The 16,087-nt window shown below is 35.0% G+C and overlaps 3 protein-coding genes across 4 annotated transcripts in view; 2 read left to right on the top strand and 1 right to left on the bottom strand.

Moving 5' to 3' along the window:
- The first annotated feature begins 1,636 nt into the window (after positions 1-1,636).
- serp1 (stress-associated endoplasmic reticulum protein 1) lies at positions 1,637-3,273 on the top strand. The gene is made up of 3 exons (XM_056478347.1): positions 1,637-1,885; positions 2,136-2,211; positions 2,720-3,273. The coding sequence occupies exons 1-3, from the start codon at positions 1,802-1,804 to the stop codon at positions 2,758-2,760; spliced, it is 201 nt and encodes a 66-aa protein (XP_056334322.1). The 5' UTR covers positions 1,637-1,801; the 3' UTR covers positions 2,761-3,273.
- Positions 3,274-5,589: 2,316 nt separating this feature from the next.
- On the bottom strand, positions 5,590-7,525 carry LOC130245848 (uncharacterized). Its single transcript, XM_056478623.1, has 2 exons — positions 7,098-7,525; positions 5,590-6,934 (listed from the first exon to the last, which is right to left on the bottom strand). The coding sequence occupies exons 1-2, from the start codon at positions 7,519-7,521 to the stop codon at positions 5,901-5,903; spliced, it is 1,458 nt and encodes a 485-aa protein (XP_056334598.1). The 5' UTR covers positions 7,522-7,525; the 3' UTR covers positions 5,590-5,900.
- Positions 7,526-9,354: 1,829 nt separating this feature from the next.
- lrch3 (leucine-rich repeats and calponin homology (CH) domain containing 3) overlaps positions 9,355-16,087 on the top strand; it is an 81,943-nt gene continuing 75,210 nt past the window's right edge. For both annotated transcript variants that reach the window (XM_056478199.1, XM_056478198.1), the window contains exon 1: positions 9,355-9,665. In XM_056478199.1, the coding sequence (XP_056334174.1) occupies positions 9,407-9,665 (259 nt within the window). In that variant the 5' untranslated portion in view covers positions 9,355-9,406. The remainder of the gene's footprint in view (positions 9,666-16,087) is intronic.

The following is a 16,087-nucleotide window of genomic DNA, read 5'->3' as shown; positions in this document are numbered from 1 at the left end:
CGCAAATGTTCATATGATTTACGCACAATACAGTTTGTAAAGTTATATGTTCTGTCTTTTGGTTGATATATCATATGAGAGACTTGCTTTGTTTACCAAACAACTGGTTCTAATATGGTTTTGCATTGGAAACCTGAATTAAAAGTTTACTGTACTAGTTAGTTACTTTACTCTCAATGTCAGTCAGGCTTAATTATGTAGATTTTGTACTAACTAATTTATTGAGGAAAGTTTGTTTTATATTCGCACATTCATTCAGTAACAACTTGTGACACACTCCCTTTATTGTTTACCATGGTACATTAAATTTAAGGTCTGAAATCACATGTAAGTTTGACTTCGACAACATTAGCACTATTTATTTGACTGTGAATATTGCTGTACTTTAATATAAATTGGCTGCTAATATGATTTCACTATTTAGATAGTAAAGAATACATTTCTGACATTATATTACAAAGGATAAAGTTCAAATGTGTGAATATAAAACCAACTTTACCTCAATAACTAATTTACAGTACGTTTGGTCTGTAAAGCTGGCTTAAAACTGTTTATTCTGGACTTAATACATGCACTAACACATACACAAAAGAGAAACATTTGATCAGCGGCTAAATACAATAGAGATTTTGAAATATTTCACATTGCTCATTTTGCATTTGTCTAAAACAACGTTACTAAATATTTCTTGCGCATATGACTTATGAGGCTTATGAGTGAGCTGATGCGTGTGTATATCTGCGAAACGTGAGAATAAATGAGGTGCGAGTAATTGCATAACATGATTACCATCCCACACTGATCATGTATATTTACGCCACTGAAATGAGCACGAAATGCACATTTTGAGCGACAACTCACCTGCTAAATGAGGTGTGGGGGGCGCCATTTTGAAACGGAAGTACGACAGCGTGCAACGTCAGAGAATTCTGCACCGACGTCACTTGTTCATGAGTTGACGACGTGTAAAATGTTTTTTACAGTCTATGGTAAAATGTAAAAACAAATCTACAGTGTTTTATACGGAGTATTGGCTTTTAATATAATCCGAAATAGCTCAGAAAAATATAATATATTTTTTGTTGGCCAGAGTCGTAAAAATACGAATAGTTTCCCATCACTTTAGTTTTAAAATCAAAATAATGTTTTCATGACGGGCTAAAACGCTAATGAAATGTGATTAAATGCAACAACATTGCTTGTTAATAAATATTTTCGATAAAAAAAACATCATTCAGGCTCGCTTTTCCTTCAAGTCAGCCCTCCATCAGTTTAAATGCATTCAAATGCCAAATCTATTTCAATTATTAACCTGTATTAATATTCTCGTCAGAAACTTTGACCAAATCAATAGAAATATATTAATTTAAAATTACACGACAGTGGTGATTGGTCCTCCATCTCCAACGATGATTAAAGTATCACTCACCACGTGACCACCACTTCATGATTGAAGCGTCTTATATAGTAAAATTCACAATAAATCATGACACTAATGAACTTTAATACTCATTAACGAGAACTTGTGTAATGAAAATAACAAAATTTGAAAAAATAATTAATAATGTAATTCAAGCGGAGGTTAAGCCCCACCCATTATTTGTCAATCATGCGACGCCTTTATTCTCTCTTTCAAAGCGTCCACGTCTCGTGGGTGGAGTGAGTTTCTCTTATGCACACGTAGACTAAACCAGTTCATCAGTCCGAAATCACACGTCAACTGATCACAACGCCTCCTGGATCTTCAGCAGTCTGAACTCATCTTCTTTTTCCTCCAAAAGCGACTTAATAATCCTAAAAGATGGTGGCCAAACAGAGGATTCGCATGGCGAACGAGAAACACAGCAAGAACATCACTCTCAGAGGAAACGTGGCAAAATCCACGGTAAATCACAGCGTTTACCTCTCTGGCTTTTACGTTAGTGTTTATTTGATGTAAAATGTGATTTTGGTGCTTTGTTTTGCGTTAAAATAAACGCTAGCTGTGTATATTTACGTAAGACCACAATGGGTAACTGTTAAATCGTCTATTAGATGAGATTTAATGTGTTTATTTGGCCTTATTTATTTTCATTACACGTTTACAAGTTGTTTAAGCGTCTATAAATGTGCTAATGTTAATGTTTTCTTATCAGAGAGGCACTCAAGAAGAGAAGGCAGTGGTGGGACCGTGGCTCCTTGCCTTGTTTGTCTTTGTAGTATGTGGATCAGGTGAGTTTACAACCCCAAAAAACACACATTTTTATTATCTAAATACACTAAAGTGATCATTCTTTAAATGAATTAAGTCAAATATTCAATCAGCAAGAGGTTTGTTTCATAACTCTTAAAGGAACAAACTGCATGTATGACCACAGACATTACAATGATTATTTCATCCTGCTTAATATTAATAAAGTACTTTAGTCATGATCAAGCTAGTTTCATAATATTTGATCATTAATAAAGGGAAATGAATGAGTTATATTTATTTAAAAGTTTTTAAAACTATATTTTTCATGTGCATATGCATTAATTCATTGTTAAACAGCAATAACCATCATGCATTTTCTTCTAAAACCCATATAAATTGAATTTTCCCTAAAAAAATTGAGCAGCATTCAGCCCTGATTAAGACTGAACGGCATAATGAAGTCTACACATTGGAGTTCTAAAATACTTTAATGACCTGAATGTGAAATATTTAGTTCTCTAATATTATTTTTCTGTCTTTCTACAGCGATATTCCAGATAATTCAGAGCATTAGGATGGGAATGTGAGATGAACGGTCATCTGCAATGTACAGCAGCTTGTCCCCTCTCTTTTCCTGGCTTGTCTGAAGATCACTTGACCATTCCGCTTTTCTTATTTAATCTTTATACGTCTCAAGGTTTTTTTTTTTCACTACAACACAGTCTCCTGTGCCTTACTCAAAAGCTGGAGGAACATTATCTTCTCAAACATACCAGTGTGGAATTTCTATTAACATTGCTGCAGAATCCATGCTGTCTGAAGCAATAAACTCAAGACTACGAATGAACTTTTTTCTGTGGAAAAAAAAACCCTCAAGAAATGCTGCGTTATATTTTCTGTGTTCTAGGTTTTGGACCAGTTCGTGTTACTTGTTAGCAATATTTGGTACTATGCACCTTTATTGGAGTTTCCTCTATATATAGAAGCTGAATATGTGCTCTTTGACTGTTCGCTCAAAGAAATGAAGGTCCACATATTGAGTTGAGTTATATGTAGAGTACATGGAGAAAAAAAAATAAAGAAAACATGACAACGAGAAAGTCTTTTATTATTGTTTAATTATTTTTGGTCTGTCAAAACGTATAACGTCACTTGTTCATGCACTTTTCTTTATTCACAGTCTATGGTAAAATGTCAAAAGAAATTACAATGTTTTATACAAACTATTGTCTTACGATTTTCAGAAGAGAATTTCTTAAAGTATTAATGTTTGTATCTTACGTATTTAATGACTTATTTAATGTGGAATGTTTTATGACTTTATTTCAATATTATATTTTGATAACAGTTTATTTTAAGACTCGTTCGTCTTAACATTAAAACATATTAATAAAAGTGCATATTAAGCTAATACAAATATTAATAGGTTGCTAAAATATTGTGCTAATCCTTGATTTTATGTATTATACAGTATGTGTTTTAATTGATTTATTAAAGAACTGTATTTAGGGATTTCTGAGTGGAACACTTTTATAACTGACCAATAGGGGGCAGTTGGCACTTATATAATTTCACTTTGATTAGGAGTTATTCAATCATAGAACCACAAATTTGTAAATAATCAAAGACTATTAGGCATTTGAATAAAATACATTGACTTTTGATCAAGATTGATTTATTCTTTGGTACATTTCATTAGACATTAACATTTATCAATAAGTCTCAAGAGTTGTTCAAAGTAAAATATTACTTTACATGCATCACACGTCACATATATGTTAAATTAGTTTATTTCAGATCATGTGTCTTAAAAATAATTTATTTGTTGATTTACATAATTTTCTACATAACAAAAGAACATTTTATAATAGTTTAAACATGTATAAAACACAAATTAACAAATACACACTGTTGTTGTTATCATATATATATATATATATATATTCCTGTGACGCTCCAGAGACAGACGAGTCTTCGCTGAGGCCAGCTTCCAGCCTCCGCCACTGAGACTGCAGCTCTGCACAAGACGTTTGGCCAGCGGAGAAATTAAAATGGTCGTGCCCAACTGAGCCTGGTTTCTCTCAAGGTTTTTTTTCTTCACTTCCGCCTTTAGTGAAGTTTTTTTCCCTCTCCGCTGTCGCCACTGGCTTGCATGGTTCGGGATCTGTAGAGCTGCGCATCGTTGGATTTGCTCTTCAGTGTTTGGACTCTCAGTAGTGATTATTAAACCACACTGAACTGAGCTCAACTGAACTGAACTTAAACACTACAAACTGAACTGCACTGTTCCTATTTACTATGATCTTTTATGTGAAGCTGCTTTGACACAATCTACATTGTATAAGCGCTACACAAATAAAGGTGAATTGAAATGAATATATATATATATATATATGAGCAGATTTGAGGAAGTGTACAGTACAAGAGGGGATTCGTCTTCTGAGGGACTTGCATTCAGGATTCTGAGAGGTGTATGGCAAATATCCACCATGAAAAGAGGCATTAAACTTGAGCCAGAAGTCGTACAGCTGTACAGTGACTTTTGTGGTGTAAATGTGTCCCCTTCTGGATTTGTCATTCACCCTGATGCACCATACCTGGGTACCAGCCCTGACGCTAAAGTTTATGATCCATCTGAAAAACCACCCTTTGGGTTGTCTGAAGTGAAATGCCCAAATGTTAACAACATAGCAGAAGCTACGCACATCAAATTTACAAGAGGTCAGGCTAAACTGAAAAGAAACCACACATATTTCTGGCAGGTTTTAGGCCAGTTAACTGGTTTGCCTTGGTGTGATTTTATCACATCTACTAAAAGTGATCTTACAGTGGAGAGAATTTGGAAAGAAGAGTCTCAGATCAATGATTTAAAGAAAAAACTAGCCCTTTTTTATTTCAACACATACATGGAAATTTACCTGAAAAGCCAGTAACATACACATGCATTGTTCTCTATACGAGTTGGAATTCATTGAAAATGGGACATAGCTATATTATTGTAGTGCAGGGGTCACCAATCTCAGTCCTGGAGGGCCGGTGTCCCTGCAGGGTTTAGCTACAACTTGCCTCAACACACCTGGCTGGGTGTTTCAAGTATACCTAGTAAAGCTATGGTCACACCGGGCTTTGTGTGTGCGAAATTCTGTCGTACGGCGCTGCGAAAAGGGGCGGGATTAAACAAGATAATTAGACATTTAAAAAAGCCAACGATTGCTCAATATTTTAAATTTCTTTCCAGAGAGGTCGTGTTTTAATCCTCGATTGGTCTCACGCAGTCAAGTGATCCGATTTCGCAGGTTAGAGTTCACCAAGCTTGAACTTTGCACCGCAGCCAGCTGCGAAATTTAATGCATGACCCTGCGTTTCCGGTCTAACGCATTGGCGTGCGTATGAATGGAAGTCAATGGGAGGAAAAGCCCAGTGTGACCGCAGCTTAAGACCTTGATTAGCTCGTTCAGGTGTGTTTGATCAGGGTTGGAGCTAAAATCTGCAGGACACCGGCCCTCCAGGAACAGGTTTGGTGACCCCTGTTGTAGTGTGTGTGTGTGTATGTATGTATAGATTGTAGACAAGTGTTTGTGTGTGTGTGTATATACAATATTGCATATATGTACATTTTTTTATGCAAATATTAAACAATCTATTCTTCTACACATCTGATTTATATAGTGAAACACTATCCAATAAACATTTCTCAATGGAGTTCACCTTTGTCCACTTAATTTTTTTACACACATATGTTGTCTTCTGTATCTAGTGGATATTGGAAATTGGACATTAAACAGCAGGTTGTCCATAGCTGATTAACAGAACCTGAAAGTGCAAGAGGAACGGTTGAGTCCCAGATATGGTACTCTTTTATTCTCCTGATAGCTCTGTCTACCAGTGTTCTTAGACGGGCAATGCTTTGTGTTTTTTCTGTGTTCTCCTTACTGAAGCATGCACCTCTTTTGAATGGAGGGATGATGAGGCATGCACCGACATCTGACAGCATCTGATCAATGGCGAAGTCTTTATCGGCCATGCATGCATCTCCAGGCTCAAGTAATCTGAGAATTCCACACTGCTTGGTTATTTCTTGGTCAGATATTGACCCGGTGAAGAGCTTGGAAACAAAGGTGATTACACCACATGGGGCAATACCTATCAGAGCCTTGAAAGTGGTGTGATTTTTGTAGACTGAAAATGTTTCAGACTGTAATGTAAGTGAGGATGGAGATTCGCATTTAATTTCTGTGCAGTCCACGATCACTCTCAGATTTGGATAGTATTCTGCTAATTTAGCTGGCATCAATGCTGTGACCTGTTCCCTTGACATCCAGATAGGCAGTGACCCCAAGACAAGGTATAAATAGTTGGCCCATGTGATGATCAGTTTGGTAACAGTGGCAGTGCTGATCCCAAAAATGTCTGCTATAACCTTCTCTTTCAGGCCAGCAGCAACACGACAGCAGTACAGGAACAGCTCATCCACAAGCGCAAGTTTACGGTTTGAACCTGGTTTGTCAACATCCGCAGAACCACTGTCTCTCTGTGCTTTACTCCAGTACACTAATCTGGAGGCTGATGGGGCAACTGATTCCCAAAATGTCCAGAATACTTTCTCAGATGGGAATCGAGTGTAAAATCTAAAGTCCTCATCAGTTGCACAGTATCTGTTAATGTGTAATTTTGAGGCAGATAGATCACCGAGTTGGACTTCTAACTGTCTGACCTTGGCCTCCAGCTCTCTGATTCTTTGAGCAGCAGCATCCAAATGTCCTGAAAGGTACAAAACATATGAAATATAAATATATACACACATATGTTTAATATATTATAACACATATTTGTATGTAAGCTATCTATAAATACAGTATATACGCTTATAATTTAAATATAATAACTTGTATTTTTAAAAAGAAATGTTTTCTGCTGTACATACCAGGTGATGGTTGACATGCATAGTCGTGGTCAGTTTGAGGGAGTATCGGCACTGCTACGGCTGGAGTAACACGAACATCAACACCAAGCCGAGTACTAGCCCGTTGAAAAGCCGCCTCTTGTGTAACTTTGTCTGTACTCCAGTCGTTCCAGGAAAAAAGGCGAGGTGCAGCACCGGGACTTATCTTCCTCCTTCCACTTTTGGTTGTGTAAATATCGCCCGCTTTAAAGTGCATACTGCACACGAACGTACTCCCGCGTTTAATTTGAAAATAAGGACCTTCATTCCGTCTAATAAATTTTACCCATAATTTCCTCTGTCCTTCATCTTTCGGGAAATCGTGAAAACTGAGGTAAGGGTGACGTTTTTTTGAGTTTGAGCAGCCAGGAACGCTGCAATAACAGCGACGAGACGACTCTGCCATTCCTTCTAACTACGTCGCATTGGAACCGGATGTTGTGATACGCAGTTTCGCTTACCGGAACCAGGAAGTGTGAAAAAGGCCTTGTTTAGCACAAAAGTAACATTCAAAAATTTTAAAAACTAAATCTTACCTATATGTTCTGCCTCTGTGCTTCGTTTTCTTTGTTTGCTCGTTACTACAACCGTACACAGCCATAAAGTCCAGCATCTTCACATTGCCTTTTTTTCTTCTTCCTGGAGGCCCTGTACAAATGTGGCGGCGCTATTGACGCATGCCCAGGGTCCGTATGCGATATATAGTGTATATATCTATGCTGTGTTCATACCATACCGCTGGTAAAGTCTAGAAGGGATACAGCTGCGGATACTCACATCAATATAGCATAATTTGTGTGACACTGTACAACAATAATTAATATTCTTACAGTACTGTGAGTGTTGGGATTAGGGTTAGAGTAATGAAGTTTGCCCTGCGCGCTCGCGTTTTTTAAAGAAACTTTTTGGTGCGTTAATCTTGTCAATACTATTGTTTAAAAAGGTAATAATTCGCACTCATCAAGTAATTGCTTCTTACTGTTTTTATTTTTACATTCTTCGGGTGATACAAAAACAAACGTTTCGGCACAATGCCGAACATTAGGGTGTGACATTAGGGTTAGGGTTACCCATAAAATATAATTAATGGGTAATTTAACAAATAATATGAATAATACCCGATTTAATTATAGTTTTTACATTACTGTGATGGTTGGGTAGGGGTAGACGTTAATAATAAGTTTTAATTATAAATAAAAATAAGCTATTAATATTTAGATTAAAAAAAAAACGTATGGAAGTTACATTTATACGTATTTACGTATGCATTATATCATCTTTGCATTAAATTACATAAAACTGAATACCGCGTATGCGAGTAAATGGGTGCAGGACAGTAAATTTGACATTGTTCCCTCTTCTGTCTTTTTTCCTTTTTTCTGAAAGTCTTGATAACAATAGTTAGTTTTTCTTTTATTAATTGAGCAAATACGATCGTAATAAAATATTATTTGGACTCTGTTTACTCAACTATGAAGGGTCCATTTGGATAATTTAGGGGGAAGATGTTCAAATTCAATTTGTATTGAATAGTATTCTAATTTTGGGGAAATTTTACATTCATAAAGGCAAGTGTCTTAAAACAAAACCACTGTTTTTAGTTTTCCAATAGGAATTTTGGTTATGCTGTAAAATCTTTAAAGTTGTTAAAACCATATTTAGGAAGAAGACTTAGTTTTTGAAATAAATAAATTAATTAATAGAACACCTTGTAGTATAATTTATTTATTTATTTTGTTTGCTTTATGTTTGTTCTGTTTTACAATTAATTTATTTAATTTTATTATTATTTTATTGATTGATTGTCTTTATTATTTGTGCTTTGTTCTGTAAATTTAAATGAAAGTAATCTTAATTTCGCCTCACTGTATTTGTGTTATACTTCAATTAAATAATAATAATAATAATAATAATATAATAATAATAATAATAATAATAATAATAATAATAATAATAATAATAATAATAATACAATAAATAAAAATAATGGACAATTTAATAAATACATCTTGTTATCTTCCTGCCGCAGCTGTATCTCTTTTAGCAAAAACCGTTTCCGCTCACTGATCTATAAGTGCCCCATTTGATCCTAATTTTTTAGCACAACGTTCACCTTTAAAATTACATTTCAATTTACTAAATATTTATCGTTAACTTCCGGCCGTGGCTGTATCCCTTCTAGCGTCAACCCATACCGCTATCTGCCCTCTGTGCGCCCGCGCAGGCGCAGTCCCCCACTCTCCGCGCTCGTGTGGGGCCCGTGAGGATCCAGCGGGAGTGTTAGCTGTGTAATGGCGGCTTCGGTGTTGCTCTCCGCTGAAAGCGCCGTACCCTCTTTTACCGTCGGCCATCCCGCAGGAGCTGTTGCGGCGGGAGGAACTACCCATCACGGATTATCAAATGCCCCCGGACCCGCGTCCTGGAACCGCTCGCTGGACCGGGCGCTGGACGAGGCGGCGGCCACTGGAGGGCTCAACCTGAGCGGCAGGAAACTGAAGGAGTTCCCGAGGAGCGCCGCCGGACACGACCTGACCGACACCACCCGGGCCGGTAACGTTTTTTCAGACTATTTCTATTTCTATTGCGTTCCCTTTAACCGTTAACTCACCCCAAAAGCTAAGTTTAAATCATGATGGGTCGAGTTTTCAGTAGTTTACAGTGTGTTTGAGTGGTGTAAACACACGGGTGTGTGCGGCGTCTGAACTCATGATCAGTCAGTTGGGTCCAATAAATGTAAACACTTCATATAGGCCGGAGTTTGATTTCAAGTTAAGATAAACTGTGTAACTTTATAGTGAAGGTTGTGTTAAAAACGTAGGCTCAAATGGGAGACTGGAAACTCGGAACATCTGTCAAAAATCTGTCAAATTGAGCTCCAGATTCAAGTTTTCTAAGACCCAAACATGTGCTCTTGTTCAGCAAGTTTATATGAGTTTGGCAAGTTTTAGGCGTTTTTTGTTATATTTATTTAACACTTATTAGATTTTTCAAATATCAGTGCTGTAATAATAAAATAGAAACTAGTTCAGAGTAACATAATTTACAATACCCCCCTTTTAAAACAAATAAATACAACTTATGGAGGATATATATTAAGAACAACTGTAGAACTTTTAGGTTAAGGTTGTGGTAATAACTTAGGATGAAATGGGAGACTGGGAACTTGGAACCTATGTCAAAAATCTTTCAAAAAATCTGTCAAATTGAGCTCCAGATTCAAGTTTTGTAAGACCCAAACATGGACTCTTATTCAGCAGGTTTATAAGAGTTTGGGAGATTAGGAGGTGTGTTTTTTTTGGTTTATTTATTTAACATTTATTAGATTTTTTTCAAGTATTAATGCTGTTATAATGAAATGGGAACTAGTTCAGATTAACATATTTTACAATACACACCCCTTCAAACAAATATATGCAATTTATGGAGCATATACATTAAGAACAACTGTAGAACCTTTAGGTTAAAGTTGTGTTAACCTTATCAAATGAGAGAATGGAAACTCAGAATATCTGTCTTCAGATCAGAACTTCAGATTTAAGTTTTATAAGACCCAAACGTGCTCTTGAGGTTTGGAGGCTTTTATATTATTTGTCAAATAACAATGCAAAAATAATACAAATAATAAACAAGGACTAGTAATTGGTGTAAAGTTGGTTTTAAATTCGCACATTCATTCAGTGAAATCTGTGACACGCTCCCTATATTGTTTACCATGGTACATTAAATTTAAGGTCTGAAATCACATGTAGTTATGACTTCAAGTTGACTGTGAATATTGGTGTAATAGAAATTGGCTGCTAATATGATTTCACTATTTAGATAGTAAAGAATACATTTCTGACATTGTTACTAAGGATAAAGTCCAAATGTGTGAATATAAAACCTACTTTACCTCAAGGGACTAGTACAAAATAACAGAATTAACAATACACACATCCCTCTCCTTGAAAACAAACATATACAACAAGCATATGTAAGATCAACTGTGTAACGTTTAGGTGAAGGTTGTGTTAAAAACTTAGGACCAAATAGGAGACTGAAAACTCAAAACGTGTCAAAAGTCTGTCAAATTGAGCTCCAGATTCATTTTGTCATTTATTATTCGTCGTCATATTCAGGTTTTATGAGACAGAAACATGGACTTGTTCAGCAGGTTTATGACTGACAGATTTAGAGGCGTTTTTGTTTGTTTGTTTTGGTTTATTTTACATTTATTTAACTTTTCAAATATTAATGCAGTAGTAATATTAATAAAGAATTTAAAGTATACACACTTCTCCCCTCTTTAAACAAATATATCCAACCTATGGATATATATATATATATATATATATATATATATATATATATATATATATATATATATATATATATATATATATATATATATATATATATATATATATATATATTAAGATCAACTGTATTATTATTAGGTGAAGGTTATGTTAAAAACTTATGATCAAATGGGAGACTGGAAACTGTCTGTCAAAAATCTGTCATATTGGGCTCCAGATTGATTTAGTCTTTTTACTGTTTAGATTTGGGTTTTATGAGACCCAAACAGCAAGTTTATATGAGATTTGGAGGCGTTTTTTATTTATTCATTCTTAAATATTTTTGTTGAACAATTATATGATTAAAATAAAAATAAGAACTAGTACAGAATTTACAATGCACACCCTTCTCCCCTTTTAAACAAATATACCACTTATTCAGCATATATATTAAGCAAATAAACAAAAAATGACAATACTCACACTTGTCTTACAAACTCAATGACACTAACACATACGTTACAAATAAAAATGTTGCACTCTCAATGTAGGTCCTTCAGCGTTTAAGTTTGGAGGTGTTTAGTCATCTGGTGAAGGTGTTTAGAAGCCTTAAGCATTATATTGGGTTTTGACAATTATGTAGGATTTTAAACACCCAGTTTGATCATCTTGTTGATTGGTTTAAACATTGAGGTTTGCTAATTGCTTTGATGAATTCAGTAATAATTTATACGTTGATGATGAGATAATGTTGTTGATCATTGTGTGGAATTGGGGATTTTTACAAGGCCCAGTTAAGTGTTTTGGGTTTGAATTTCCTTAATTGTTTGGTCATATGATGTTACAAAATAGTATTGAAGGGTTGTTGGTGATCATGTGGATCTTTTTTGGGCAATTTTTTAAGATGCCACAACCACACACAGACAAAATATGATCACACTCATGATCATCTCACACTCGATACACTGTAAAAAATGCTGGGTTCCACACAATCGATTTGCGTTGGGACAAAATGAAGTAATTGAGTTAACTCATTAGTTTTTATAAATTTAAGTGGATTGAACATAAAACAAATAAGTTGTCCAAAAAAACCCCTCAATAATTGTGTTTTTTCAGCTCATTTGAAATAAGTAGTTTAAAAACAGCAAATATAAATGTTTCGATATTTCTTGGATTTAGTTTTTCATTTAAATATTTTTTTTGTTTTCTAGTAACTTTTGATTAATTTCATTCAATCTTTTTTTAAGATTACTTTACCTTTGTATCCCTTTAAGAAGTACTGAAATCAAAAGGAAAATAAAATGTATCACAGAGTTGTTTGGAATTCTTTTAAGCATGTTTTTTGTAAATTTTTAACATTATAAAATTTGTTCACCCGTTTTAGACCCCTTTAAGAGATTTGCTCATATAGATTTTATATGCTGTATCTTATTGTTATATGGGAGCTGGTCAGCAGCACCCCCCTCCCCCCAAATAGTATAAACTATTGTTTATTAAAGGTATAATCACCCAAAATCAAAAAAATCCTGATCATTTCCTAACCCTCAGGCCATCACAGATGATAGATGTGTTTTTTTTTCCGTCAGTAGAACGTTTGAGAAGTTTGAGGAACTGGGGGCCTTGGTGATTCATATAACTTTTTCAACAGCTACAGGCGCTTTTGAAAATCCCCATGTCATTAGCAATATATTGGCATCTTATGAAGCCAAATATTCAATCTTTACAAATGTTTTGACTCTAAAAAATTCTGGTAGGCTTTGACTTGCATTTTATGAATGATCAAGCACCATGTTTGTAGCTGAAACTCTTATTTTAAGATGCCACAACCACACACAGACAAAATATGATCACACTCATGATCATCTCACACTCTATACACTGTAAAAAATGCTGGGTTCCACACAATCGATTTGGGTTGGGACAAAATGAAGTAATTGAGTTAACTCATTAGTTTTTGTAAATTTAAGTGGATTAAACATAAAACAATTAAGTTGTCCAAAAAACCCTCAATAATTGTGTTTTTTAAGCTCATTTGAAATAAGTAGTTTAAAAATTAATTGTTAATGATACTGAAGAGAAAAGTTGATGTCTTTGATAGCTTGAGGATGAGTAAATGAATGGCAAATGATCATTTTGGAGTAAACTATTTGTTATGTAAACTATATATAAATGTACTGTGGCTAGTAAGGACAATATGGAAACTGTTACTTGAAAGTATTTCATCAGGGGTTGCCACAGAGGAATGAACCGCCAACTTATCCAGCATATGTTTTACACAATGGATGCCCTTCCAGCTGCAACCCAGTAGTGGGAAACACCCATACACACTCTTTCACTGACATACTCATACACTACGGCCAATTTAGTTTATTCAGTTCACCTATAGTGCATGTGTTTTGACTGGGGGGGAAACCGGAGCACCTGGAGAACATTCAAACTCCACACAGAAATGCCAACTGGCCCAGCCGGGACTCAAACCTGCGATCTTCTTGCTATGAGGCGTTAGTGCTAACCACTGAGTAATTGTGTTGCCCTAACTAAACTATTTAAACCAAAATAGTATATTACATACATTGAATTGCTGTAATTTAAGAAACAGCACATAACTTTACTCTCTTAATATGTAAAAATACAAATTGTTATAGTGTAAATAGATTTTTTTTGGTGAAATAAGTTTAAAAATACAGTAATTACCCTAAAATCAACAGTAAATAAACACTTTTTTTTCCATGTGTACAAAAAAATTTACAACATAAAACCTTCAAAAATTCAACAAACACATAAGTTCTTCAGTAACAAGATGTTAAACATATAATACATGTTTGTTAAATGAGTGCATATGCAATTAAATTAATCTTCACTACAGTACAAAGTAGCTATCTTACCTGAAACACACTGGTGAAGTTTTCACAGTTTAGGGAGTTTTAGACATGTTTGGACGTGTGTTTTTCCTTTTCCAGAAGCACTATCATAAAGGTAACTCATCCTGTACAAGAGTTATGTTACACTTGCCAGTGTGAGAGAATAATATAAAACCTCCTAAATCAGTCACGTGTCCTGAGCATAAAGACTAAAACCTATTCTTGTTAATGGGTCAAGGCCAAAAAAAGGTTTTCAAGCATCAAAACAATAAAAGTGTTGGCTAATTCAGTGTTATTTACAAAAAAAGTTAAAAGAAAGTAATATTGTCTATCATATTTTTTTTACCTTGATATACAGAAGATATTGAATTGCAGTTTGACTAAAAATATTCAATAATTTTCATTTGAGATAATTATACCAGTCACTATCTTTTAAACCATAAAGTTTTGCACAATTGTTAGCAAGAATTTTGATCATTTGAAATAAAATTATCTAATATTTAGAAATTTATGATCATTTATTACTTTATACTTAAAGTACTAAAAAGTACACTACCTGACAAAAGTCTTGTCATTGGTCCCAGTTGTTAGAACAACAAATAATAACTTGACTTCTAGTTGATCATTTTTTAAAAGTGGCAGAAGGTAGATTTTTCAGATCTACTGAACTGCATCCCAATCATCACAAATACTGCAGAAGACCTATTGGAACCCACATGGACACAGGATTCTCACAGAAATCAGTCAACTTAGGTGAAGGAAAAATCATGGTTTGGGGTTACATTCAGTTTGGGGGCGTGCGAGAAATCTGCAGAGTGGATGGCAACATCAACAGCCTGAGGTATCAAGACATTTGTGCTGCCCATTACATTACAAACCACAGGAGAGGGCAAAGACTTCAGCAGGATAGCGCTCCTCCTCATACTTCAGCCTCCACATCAAAGTTCCTGAAAGCAAAGAAGGTCACAGTGCTCCAGGATTGGCCAGCCCAGTCACCAGACATGAACATTATTGAGCATGTCTGGGGTAAGATGGAGGAGGCATTGAAGATGAATCCAAAGAATCCTGATGAACTCTGGGAGTCCTGCAAGAACGCTTTCTTTGCCATTCCAGATGACTTTATTAATCAGTGATTTGAGTCATTGCAGAGATGTATGGATGCAGTCCTCCAAGCTCATGATGGAGTCAGACACAATATTCATTCTGTTTCCTCTCCACCATGACTTTATATTCTATACTGGACATTATTTCTGTTCAGTGATGAGACTTTTGTCTGAGCAAAGTCAGACCTTACTGTCCTAATGAAATAATTAAAAATCAAGGCATGATTATATTTTATTTTGGTACAATAAGCGTAATCTAGAGGCCTTTGTCTTTAAGCCACTTCTGATGCCAAATGATTAACTAGAAGTCCAGTTATTATTTGTTTTATAATGGATAGGTGACAAGACTTTTGTCAGGTTATGTACAGGTCATATTATGTATGTTCTTTTGTTTTTGCATTGATATTTTGTGATGCTCAATTATGATAGAACACTAATGCAAACATATTTGACATTTTCAAAAAAAGTTATTCAAAAACCAAATTTCCGTCACCAAAAGAGGACGGTTCATCTTTGACACACAAATGTCTGTCAAAACTGCTTGTTTAAGTTGACACTTACACCGTGTCTTTACAACATGCGACACGACAAGATTCCAGCAACAAGCAATTTGTCACACGACATGATAGAATCATTTAAATACCATCTTCTGCACTCCCAACGAAATGGTAAAGTCTTTTAGTCTAATTAAAACCCATTAAACTTCTTGAGCATTATTAATTGGCCACTGA

The sequence above is a fragment of the Danio aesculapii genome, chromosome 18, assembly GCF_903798145.1.
Source record: "Danio aesculapii chromosome 18, fDanAes4.1, whole genome shotgun sequence".
NCBI classification, from domain to species: domain Eukaryota; kingdom Metazoa; phylum Chordata; class Actinopteri; order Cypriniformes; family Danionidae; genus Danio; species Danio aesculapii.
The sequence above is the reverse complement of the archived record's forward strand: the minus strand, read 5'-3'. Positions and strand labels throughout refer to the sequence as shown.